This window comes from Triturus cristatus, chromosome 2_2, assembly GCF_964204655.1.
Source record: "Triturus cristatus chromosome 2_2, aTriCri1.1, whole genome shotgun sequence".
Lineage (NCBI taxonomy): Eukaryota > Metazoa > Chordata > Amphibia > Caudata > Salamandridae > Triturus > Triturus cristatus.
The window spans coordinates 16,567,904-16,580,271 of NC_140582.1; the positions used below are offsets into that span (position 1 = coordinate 16,567,904).

Here is a 12,368-nt window from a genome sequence, read left to right on the forward strand (position 1 = left end):
GGGCTGTACCTCCGCCGAGACCAAGTAAGACTGTTCTTTTGTTTTGTTCATGAAACTCACAGAGACTGTATTTGAGACTTTAAGGTGGGTTGCCGCTGTGATTAATGTTTGTTTGGTTTTTGCATTTCTGGGTAAAGGAGGAATGTAGTGTTGCCCAAGCCGGGCCCGACCATTTGCTACGGGGGTCTCAGGAGAGGTTTGTATAACCTCCCCCCCCTGTGCGTGTGCACAGTGGATGCGCCCTATGTCCACACGGAAGGCCAGTAATCCAGTAAAGAGCCCGGAGCGCTGGGCGTGGGCAGGCATTAAGCTGGCCACTACAAGACAACAAGTGTGGTCTCCATTAATTTATAGGTCCTAGGCCCGAATACTACAAAACCTACGTCTCTGCCAATGCCCCCCCCTACCTACTGTCCCCAACCAGCACCACCTCTAGGTATCCTCGTGACCCTTTTGCTTCCCTCAATTCAGGTACAGTGTAAAGCCTCAGTCCGCTGTCTGTATCCTTGAAGTGCGCTGAGTGCAGTGATGTCCCTTGCCGAACCTCGGCCCCCCAGCGCACAACCCAGAGGCCTGTCTGCGGGGTCTCATGCAGCCGCTTGGAGCACCGCCATAATCTGCCTAATAGCGCGGCCCTGATACACACGTGAAAGGCTGCACTGATGAGGGAGGGTTAATGAGGGATGATAGAGCCAGAAAACAGTGTGGCCGATGTGAACAGGATGTGACTGTAAAAGAAGCTGGAGGTGTTGTAAAGTGGGGAACTCTGAGGCTGGGTCAGAGGGAGGGGCCGTCAATTTGACACTATTAAAACAGGAAAAGAGGGCAGCCTACATTGAGATATTGCACTGCCATTTCAGGCAGAATGATTTCAAAGATGTGCACAAGGTCACAGGCTTTCTGCCTATTAAAGAGTTAACACTTTGAGCAGGTGTTAATACAGATTTTTTTCAGTACTATGTTAGTAAATGTAGCAAATTCCATATGATAGGCCTAAGGCACTTTTAAATTGCTGAGTACATAGGTGCCCCTTTGTCAATTATATAGAACTTATATATAGCGCTTATACTTACAACAAGGTTTCTTTGGATGCTTGGTTGATAGGATGTTAGTTATGGTACTTTGGATGAGCCATTAGAATTGATTGATGTTCTTTACCAACTTTACCAAACTTAAGATGGCTTCTAATCTTTATTGATTAATAGTACCAGCTAAGATCCGTGCTGGCGCCTCTCAGCTGATAGGTGGTCAGTGGACAGTTTTGTCTTCAACAGAACCCTTAAGTTATTTCTATGTGAAAGGAACTTCTGGGTTTTTCTGGAGATCAAATTATGCAATTTAGGGTGCATTTCATGAGAAGGCTATTTTAGGTACACATGCTTTCCTTCGTTACATCTTCATGTATTTCTCATCTGGGACAGGTTGAGGAGTTGTTCTTATTGCAAGGTTTGCCAGTTGTTTGGCATTGACTGGTTTCAGCTGGTTTTCACTGGTTGACTACAGCAGATGGATTTTTACCTTGCATAATAATCGCAGACAAGCTCAAAAATACATACTAGTTACTACTTTGATTAACTTGCCAAAAAAAGTGTCACTCATTTGGCAGTAGTATGTCACTTATACACACACTGAAACCACCAAAATGTCACACATAAGAAATCTGAAAACGTGACAGCTATAAGTGGTCAGGGTGATATAAGAATTAAAAACACTCACTGCAATGTTTGATTATTGTCTGTCTACTCACGTACTGCTCGCTACAGATTAGTAAGTGTCACTAGTACCTTCTCCAATCCTTATTTAATTTACTTTTAACGCATCATGATCATTAGCCTATGTAAACTTGGCGCTAAGTGCCCTTCCATTTCTGGTGCTTTGCATCATTTTAAAGATATTCTTAGAGTTTCTTGTTGCTCAAACGGGTGTAATTTCTGATATTTATATGTTCCCTCGTCTTGATTGCTTGATTTTGCTCGTGAGAAAGTGTCACTCATAAACCATGAATTTCACTCATAATCACACTGAAATTCTGAAAATGTTACACATAGCAATCTGAAACCTTGGCAGCTATGCAAATCTAAGTGGCTTGAAGGCTGCGGCTGCCAGTGGAAGAAGACTGGCCCAACCTCTGGTTGGTGGTCCCACTTGGTTTGTGGGAACTGTGTCCACAGCCACAAAAAAGCTGGGAAGCCTGTTAGCTTTGGTGGTTCGACAGGGAAGAACGTAGTTGGTAACCCTTAGCATAGACACGGAAAGGAAAAAGAGGCTGACTGGGTGTGAGAGTTCCGATGAGCCAGGACCCCGGAACTCTTGCAAGGTAGACAGCGACTCCTCACCGTAAGGACGGAGCGGTCTAGTGGCACAAGCACTCCTGACGTACCAGCCAACGTCACCCGCGTCACATGCACAGGATTGGTGCGACGACCAAACGGAGGCGGAGAGAAGGGCGGTCCAGGACGGAAAAGAGGCGGAGAACGAAGGAAGTGTTGTCTGCCAACAGGAAGAGACTCGACGGAAGGAGGTGGACGACGAGAGTGGAGTGGAGAACGAATCAGGAAGGAACCGAGAGCCGGCCGGGAGACAAGAGCGAGTGGAGCCCAGCGGTATCGAGGAAGAGAGGAAGACGGGAGAGCCGAACACCGGAGAACCCGGAGGCGCAGCTACGACTGAAGACGCCCAAGGTCCAAGCGCCGCGGCCCAGTTCCTGGGTCGTGGCTCAAGGCAAGTGACCGCTCAGGGATCATTGTGGTGGTGGGCTGGGCAGGGCTGCGTGGGGCTGTAATCGGGCACAAGATAGTTTGAGGTGAAACACTTGCCGCTGCTGACCATTGCCCTTTCGTTGACCCAACAGCACCCAGTCCCACTTAGCTCGATCACCTTTAGTCAATTAATACCCTTTATGAACACACTCCCTGGTGACGGTAGCACGAGAGAAGACTAGCGCACGAACAAACCAGTAACCCCAGCTTCTTTGTTATTTTTCTATGTCTCTGGGGCCCGGAATCCTGTAAAGATCAGCCAGAGAAGAGAACGCCACAAAGCGGGATTTGTTTCCCAGACCTCGCAAGGGAAGACTACGGCCTGCAAGGGACTCGAGAACTCTGGTGTTCTGCCTAAATACTTCTTCAGACTTACGTGTATACTTTACAACAACACTTGAGAAAAAGATATTAAAAGAAGCAGAGACTTCTTTGAACACAACTTTATTTTGTTTCGGTCTTTTTTTTCTGACAGGCCATCCACTTCCACACAGGTTGGTCATCGCGGCCCGGGGCCATTGCCTCCCGGCCCAGCGGGCTATCACAAGTGGTGTCAGAAGTGGGATTTCCTTTTTTTTTTCCTTTATCCATCCTAAAATCGTGTCGCCTCATGACACAACCCGTGCCCATGAAGAACGTCATATCGCAGTTGGCCGAAGGCCAACGACACCTGCAGTTGGTGTTAGAACAACAAATCCAAGCCGCTCGAGTAGAGCGAGAAACCCTGCAGGGTGCTTTGAAAGACCAGGCCACCCTCATCGCCACAAACCAACAGGTCCAAGATACGGCCATTCTACAGCTAACTGACGCTATTGTCAACACACAGGTTCGGCCAAACGTCCCTGGGACGGTGCTACAAAAATATCAAGCAGGAGAAGACCCCGATTTTTTCTTTTTAAACTTTGAGAGAGTGGCTACCACAGCGGCCTGGCCACAGGAAAGGTGGGGCCAATACATAGCTCCCCTGCTATCCGGAGAACTACAGGCCGCATACCAATCCGCCAATCCCACCGGTACGACTCCCTATGTGGATGTGAAGAGGGCTATACTCGAACGGATGGGATGTGATCAGGAGCACTACCGAAACAAATTCCGGAGGGAAAAGTGGTCCGTAGGAGAAAACCCCAGAGCGTTATATTTTCGGATACGGGACTTGGGACATAGATGGTTAACACCACTCACTTCTACCCTGGACGAGGTTGTAGAAAAAGTCTACCTGGAACAATTTTTAGATGCATTACCACCTAGCACCCAGTCCTGGATCAAGCAACACCCGATGCTCACGTCCGCATCGGCTGTTGACCTCGCTTGTGCTTTCCATAGGGCCCCAGACTTCAAAACCAGTATAACCCGCTACCAGAGCACTCCCAGTTCAGTCCGTCCTCAGACACCTACACTCCCGAAGAGTACCAGTCGCTCTGATAGCAGACCTCTTATATCCCCCCCTTTCATTCCCCGACAGCCCCACACAGTAGGACCCGGTGGACAAGGCCCACAGTGTTATAACTGTGCGGAGTGGGGGCATATCGCTAGGCAGTGTCCCCACCGTACCCCTGTACCCGAACCCATGGAGGTGGGTTATAGTCGCGGTAGGGTTTTGGTAGCCAACACTGATCCAATCCAATATAAAAAGGAGATTTTCGTTAATGGGAAAAAGAAACAAGCATTGCTCGACATAGGGTGTCACGTGACAGTAGTAGATAGCTCTTTGATTCTGAAACCCCAAATTCAAGCAACAGAACAAGTAAGGGTGACCTGCGTCCATGGGGACACCAAAACTTATCCAGTGGCAAAAGTCCTACTAGAGGTCGACAACGACCCACATTTAAGGAATGTAGGTATCATTCCCTCCTTGCCTGAAGCGGTTATAATAGGGACAGACCATCCTAAATTCCACCAGTACATGGAAGGGCTAAAAACACAAACCCAGACATGGTTGCAGGAAGCCCCGTACAGAGAGGAAGAGGTTGGAAAGACCCCAAACCAGGGACAAGAAAAGCAAAAGAGAGAAAAGAGCGGGGAAAAGGGAGTACACACAGACCTCATTGTCACGTCACGCCTTTCCTCTCTCTCTCCGCTCGGGGATCATTGTGGTGGTGGGCTGGGCAGAGCTGCATGGGGCTGTAATCGGGCACAAGATAGTTTGAGGTGAAACACTTGCCGCTGCTGACCATTGCCCTTTCGTTGACCCAACAGCACCCAGTCCCACTTAGCTCGATCACCTTTAGTCAATTAATACCCTTTATGAACACACTTCCTGGTGACGGTAGCACGAGAGAAGACTAGCGCACGAACAAACCAGTAACCCCAGCTTCTTTGTTAGTTTTCTATGTCTCTGGGGCCCGGAATCCTGTAAAGATCAGCCGGAGAAGAGAACGCCACGAAGCGGGATTTGTTTCCCAGACCTCGCAAGGGAAGACTACGGCCTGCAAGGGACTCGAGAACTCTGGTGTTCTGCCTAAATACTTCTTCAGACTTACGTGTATACTTTACAACAACACTTGAGAAAAAGATATTAAAAGAAGCAGAGACTTCTTTGAACACAACTTTATTTTGTTTCGGTCTTTTTTTTCTGACAGGCCATCCACTTCCACACAGGTTGGTCATCGCGGCCCGGGGCCATTGCCTCCCGGCCCAGCGGGCTATCACACTGGGGCTGGCGGGGAGCCATGGATAGGCCCAAAGATACGGCTTTGGCCTTGTTGTCTTTAAAATGCGCCAGCGCTGAGTCTGCCTTTTTACCAAAGCCTCTACCTCCCTGAAAAGCCAGTGGTTCTCAATCAGTCATGGTATCTGAGTGCCACCGACAATACAATCGCTCTGCCTTACGAGCTGGTCGTGTCTAGCCCACATCGGATGGTAAACTTTGCTGCATCTCACCAGTCAGCAATTGCTTGGGTGAGCACAGCTCAGGCCTCTATGACATGGACAGCACTTGCACCATCAAATCCTACACAGTGTGGGTTTCTCAGTCCAAAAGGCTAGTGGTGTTCACTGACCATAGTGCTACACTGGTGGAAAGGGATACCTCTTACCAAAGCCTTTTGGATTCCTTATCCAGTGAAGTGAAAGAAACATGACAAGAATAGGTCGAGAGGTGGAGGCTTGGACCACCAAGCTGTCTGGGATGTGATGCTGGGTGAGAAAACTGGGGTCCCAAGGAGCAGAGTGACAGTGGCGGGCAATCATCCTGTGCACAGGAGCCTCTATACAAGGATTGTACCAGGCCCCAAGCAGGACAACTATGAGACCTTCTATTGGGATATAGACCCCTCAGATGTGCAGTTTACCAACACTTATTGAGTCGCAAGATGACTCTAAAACTCCTGATCCATAACCCCGATGGTGTGTCATTTTTGCACTTATATTCAGCGCAGTTAGTTTTCTTAGCAACCAATCTATTTTTATGAACCGTCTATTTTCTGTGGTAATATTGTTCTCAAAATGTTCTGGGTTTTAATAAAATAATAAATACATGATACTTGAAAATGCTGTGCATTAACCGGCTAACATCACGTGTGAATTTACTGGAATGGAAAGTGTTTCATTATCTAAAGCTGCTGTCATAGGTTTTGTTTCTTTAGTCTGCCTCCCTCCTCATTCTGAGCAACTGTTGGCTTATGCCAAATGGCTCGACTGTAGCCCATTTTTACATTCTCTCTTCGCATTTGGGTTGCTAACCAGATGTCAATGTCCACATGTCTCTGCTCATATAAACTTCTGAAGAGATGCTTCCCGCTTTGAGTTTGGGTGTAAATGATTTAATTAAATGTGTACATATCTTACGAAAGCTGCCACACAATATGACACAGGAAGACTTAGCACCTCTGCTTTATTAAGTTCCTTCAAATTTACTAGATCACAGGTCAGATCATCCAAGCAAACGGTGTGAGTTGGCTGGTAAAATATTGCACTGGCATCTGAGTGATTACAAAAAGGAATAACACTAATAACTTGTGAAACTGAGTTATTTGCAAATATTAATGTAAAGCTTTCTTAAAATGATTATTCATTCCATACCTCAGATAAATCGGACGTGGTCTTCTCGTTTCGGGTGCGAGATGTCTGTTTGGAAAATAGTTATTTTGGCCATGGGTCTTCATTTAAAATAGTAGCAATGAGATCCTTGAAATTGACGCCAAACATATGTTTACTATTAAGCAAAGCAACTTGCCTCTCAAATAGTCCTCAGAGTGGCAACTTGCTTCCCCCGAGCTTATTTCACTTTTTGACATTTCACAATGTTCTGTGGTGTCACGTCGTCTTTTTCATTGCTTTCCGTAGGTCACTTCATGGGGAATAACACAGTCATTGATGTACTGACGAGAGAGGGGTACAAAGTGGAGCACACACCTGCTGGAAGAGCCATCGTGAACAGGTAATGTAATCGTTCCATGGATTTATAAAGGCTGCCATTTGGGGATTAATTATGCGAATGGCTACATTTCTCGCTATGTTTATTTGTGTTCAGGATTACACAGAGGTTGAGGTGAGCAGAACCAATTAAAATGCTATCTTTATTTTTACATTTAAGTAGTTCCACTACTTTTTCATAACTGTCGCAACTCCCGATTCTATGCTTGAGTAGCCCTTCTGTGTGCCTGCTATGACTTCTGCATGGCAATGGACGGTGCTGCTGCTTTAGTTGTTAGACTTCAGTGTCTGCGTTCCGCAGCCAGCGATGTTACAAACCGAAAGAAATACTTGCTTTTAGAAAGGAAAAAAAGAGCACAGAATAAGAGTGTGCAATAATGTTGAAACTAAGGGGCATATTTACAAGCCCTCCTTTGCGCCGCCAGAACGACAATTTTAGTGACGTTCCGGTGGTGCACAGGGCTTAACGATATCTATAAGGCCACGTAAAGCCCCACTGTGTTGCCACAACTGAATTAACGCCAACCGGGCCAATATATTTCATGATTCCATGTCAGTCTCCATTCTTATGTCTAGGATCATAGAGGACCTGGGTAGGGGCAGCAAGCTTTTTAAACATATCCCCTCCTCGGTGTCCCACTTACTTTTACCACTTGTACATAACAGTTCTCCATCCTATTAGAACTGAGGGGGTATCATGGCCACATAGGCTTTCAAAACAGGCCTGTCTGACATATCACTGTAGTCCTTATTACATTTTTTCAGGTCATTAACCGAGACGATGGTCCTTACTCTCAGCGATTCCATTTCAGGGACTTCTCAAACCAGACCCCTAAATACTTGTATTCCTTTACTATTTGCAACTTAATAGGGCCCACGAACCAACTAAACTTTGTTATATTTATTACCAAAGCTCAGTTCCTTAGTTTTCTCCAAGTTTACTAATAGTTTTTTATGACTACAGTATTCCCTGAACAGGTCCAGCTTCCTTTGCAGACATATCTCAAACTAGTATAACATTATGAGATCGTCTGCATACAGAAGACATGCAACATGTTTACCATCTATATTGGGGCTGATCCTCTAACCCCCGCTACGACTGATATAAATAAGGAGAAAAATAGGGGAGCCAAGACACAACCTTGTCTCAGCCCATTTTCGATCTATATTTTTTGTGTCAAGGTCGCCTTGGTATCCATAATAACTGAGCCCAGTTATAACTATGGCTATGCATCTCCTGAATTATAACGAAAAGGTCTTTCAGGATATCACACTTGGTCAGAACTTCCCATAAGCGATTCCGGTCCACCAGATCGAAGGCTGTCTGGAAGTCGATGAAGCAGCAAAACAAACTGCCCCTCTACTCTACCGACTTCCGTGCTTATGGACCAGAGAGAGAAGCAATGATCAATAGTGGAGTGGCCTTCCTTAACCCCCCCTTCCTGTTCATGAGGCACAATATGAATGAATTCAGACCATATCTTTAGTCTTCCCAAAATAATTTTTTCAAAAAAATTTTCTCCAACATCCAACAGATTAATCAACATATAGTTCTTTGGGGCTTTAACATCTCCCCGTTTGTGAATGGGTCTAATAATTGCCCCTCTCTAATTTTCTGGGATCTGACATGTATCTAGAATGCCAGCAAACATCCGAGAGAATAATTCTGCCCACCAATCAGACCAGGGTCTTTAATATGACTGCTGGGAGGTTATCCGGCCTGGCAGCCCGAGTCAGGCTTTACATTTGCCATAATATGCCTACCGTAAAATGGGACCTGATGTCCTCATCTATACCAGACCAAGGGATCGTTTTCTTCAATTCGGGTTCTACCCTTTTCCCGTATATTTCTCCCAAGTGCTCCCCCTAGGCATCTTCTTACCCCCACAAAATTCATGGTCCCCTATATCTCACTAGAGACTTCCTGAACTAACTTCCAGATTTCTTTTTCCATTTAAACATTTCGCTTTGAATATTCCTTTTTGATTTCTAATTAGCATTTTATACATGTTCTTTATCATCTGGAGGCTATTATAGCTCTTGGTATCATAAGGTATCATACTTTACCCTAAGGCTTCTTTCCCCTTTTCTTATCTGCGTCTTCAGTTTCCTACATTCCTCGTTAAACCAATTGTTTCCCTTGGCCAGGTTTCTCTGTTTCTTATTATTGCCAGTTTTTTTCCCCTTAAATTCAACACTTAAACAAAGGACTACATGGCTGATTGTATTTTCATACCACCCTATGTTATTAATGGAGGCACTATTTAATATTAGCTTTTGCTGAAATATGGCCAATTTTTCCATACACTCCTCGGTGGTTCTGGTGGTGAGTCGCCTAGGATAGTCCATTTGTACAGGGATTACTGTATCTCTCAACCTTCTTTCTGCTACTACTAACTCAAGATTTAAAGGGTAATGATCGCTCCCTTCAACTTGCAGCACCTCGAAACTCCTGACTATGTCAAAGTTCCAGACGTGCCTAAAAATTTAATCTTTAGGGCAAGGTTACAGACCTATCTTAAACGTTCGATTTGCTGGACAGTCTGTGTTCATCCTGCCATTTAGGCAAATAAAGTTCTTCGAGCCAAGATATTTTCCTTGAGTCACATGCTGCCAGACTAGTATTTGGAAAGCTGGCAACACTTATCTTATATGAGATCAATAACTCTTTAGCCCGTGAATTAACCCTTTGCGCGTCCAATTTTTTATTGAAATCGCCCATCAGGGAGCGTGGTCTCGACGCGAATGGCGTGAGACGTGTGCCGAGGGAGCTCCCACTCACCGCCGCCTTTAGTTGCATGGAAAGCGGGGCTGGGATGTGGTCGGCGCCATAACTCGGGGTGCGGGGGACAGTGGAACGGTTGGGACACTCCCTAGTGAGCGGACACGGACAGGGGCTGCTTAGAAGCGGAGGCGTGGACCTTAGGCCTTTTGCGGCTGTGTTCGTCGGCGGCGGCTGCCGCCATTTTGTCTCCCGGCGGCCCTTTACTGCCAGACGCCCTGTACGCTGCTCCCTGCCCTCTCTGGCCTCGCTGGTGCTGCCGCGGCCCTGCGGTGGGCATGGGGCCCTGCGTGGGGGCCCCTTAAACTGAGACTGCGGTTTCTTTGGGGGCTGCTCCAGCACTTCTACCAGTGGCGGCCGCCATCTTGTGTACCCGGTTTCCCGCCGGAGCGGCCTTAACGTCCTGCATCTTGCGGCACCCTTCTGTGGGGACTGGTGCGGCCGGGGGCCTGGCAGTGCCCTGGCGGGTGTCTTGGCGACTTCTTGCCATCGGTGAGGCTAAGGGCGGCCCTGCAGAGGTTGGGACTGTGTGCGGCGGACCCCTGGCCTGGCGGACTCATGGCTGGGAAGTGAGGCTGTGCTGTATCTAGCCACACACACGCAACGCTCTTCTACCGGACCCCAGGAAGGCTGATTCTCTGCGCAGGTGAGGAGTTGGGGCGGGGGTGCCCCCGTGAGTTGAGGCCTAACTGGAGGTGTTTGCTGGGGGTGGCTTCCACACGCTGCTACCGGGGCCCGGTCCCCCTCAAACCACACGTCTCTCTACGCAGCTGCACACTGCCTGGGATCTCGCCCGGTGTCGCCACAGGTCCTGTGGGTTTGAGCATTTGGAGACATGCGGGGGCGAGAGACTCCTGCCACTTACACTCCCTGCTGCTGATTGACCCCCCCACTGGCTCCGGGCTCCCGGGAGCGTGCTCCTTCGTTTTGGTGAGTGCCACTCTGTCACTGAAGAGCTTGTTTGCTGGTCCCTCAGCTTGAGAGGGGGATGCCTGGCCTGGGGGCTGACCAATGGCGCTCCCCCCTACAGCCTCTCACTCCTTAGCGGCTACTGCTGACCGGCTGTGGATACACCATCCGCCCCTCAATACCTAGTGTCTCTAACACTGCCGACTACCCACCATCTCGCGTGCTGAAGCTCGACTTGGGCCCCTATCTTGCAGCCGTCTCCCCTGCGGACCTGCGTGCGGTGTGGACCCCGGCGACTCCGGCTCCTACGCTCTGGCTGCGTGGCGGAGGACACACGTGGTGACAGGATCTCTGTGGTAGCGTTGACCTCTGCAATATTGTCTATCCACCCCCCCCGTTTCCATAGCCAGCGGATTGCCGAGTGTGGTGACCTTAGCGGCGGACCGCAACTTGCCACCTGGGGACCTCAGCCCTCCCTGGTCGGTTTTCAGGACCTCCTCTCGCTTGCCTTCGCTGCTTCATCGGAGCCTGGTGGGTGCTCGACCCCATGGAGGATGACGCGCACTAAGCCGAGGAAGGAGTTGGTGACGCCCCAGAAGGACAACCCCGTTGCTGCACTATGGAACAAGCCGGGCCCGGGCGCTTCCAGCGCTATGGCGGCACCAGCCGGAGATGACTCGGCGCCAGTCACACAAACCTTCATGGTGAACTTCATGGCGGAGCTCAAGTCCGAAATAGGATCCTTGCGATCGGAAGTTCACTTCTGTGTACGGGAACTCAGAAAAGAGGTCACAGACCTTGGAGAAAGGGTACATGGCCCAGAGAGGACAGTGGATGCCTAAACGGAAGACCAAGAACAGCTCTGGCAGCAACTGGCCACCCTGGAAGATCAGCACATCGACCTGCAATTGAAACAGGAGGATTTGGAAAATCGGAGCCGCAGCAACAACCTCCGCATTAGTTGGATTCCGGTTGGAGCGGAAGGGTCAGACATCATGACATTTGTGGCAAAACTACTACATGAAATCTGGGGTGATGATGACGCCTCCCCGCAGGCCTTAGATCGAGCACACCGAGTCTCGGGTCCGTCTGCCCGAGTGGGCCTCGTCCTCGACATCCTAACCAGGGTCCACTTTTTCACGGAAAAGGAGGCGATTCTCAAGGCCATGCGCTCCAAACCGGAACTCACCTACAAAGGTGCCACAATACAGCACTTCCAGGACCTTGCCCCTACCACGCTGCGTAGACGTCAAGACTTCAAGCCGATAACAGACAAGTTGCGGAGCCTGAACAACCAGTATCAATGGGGCCACCCCTTCGCGCTCTTTTTTCAATGGGAATCCAAACACCGGATGGTACGATCCCTCTAAGAGGTGGCACAACTCTTGCACATCTCCATCACGCCACCCCACAGCCCAACCCGCCCATCCTCCCGTATCCGGGAGCCTGCTAAGCCGTCTTGGTCCCAGGTACGCCGTCGCGGGAGAGCCTCACACTCGGGGGAGCGGGCGGCCTCCGAAACCAAGCAGGAAATCATCCAGCAA

At 48.8% G+C, this 12,368-nt stretch overlaps 1 protein-coding gene across 1 annotated transcript in view; it reads left to right on the forward strand.

The window, feature by feature from the left end:
* Positions 1 to 12,368, forward strand: part of LOC146861755 (metalloprotease TIKI1-like) — a 1,236,995-nt gene that overhangs the window by 1,095,441 nt on the left and 129,186 nt on the right. Inside the window, exon 5 of the mRNA XM_085640940.1 lies at positions 7,044 to 7,137. Coding sequence (XP_085497066.1) covers positions 7,044 to 7,137 — 94 coding nt within the window. The remainder of the gene's footprint in view (positions 1 to 7,043; positions 7,138 to 12,368) is intronic.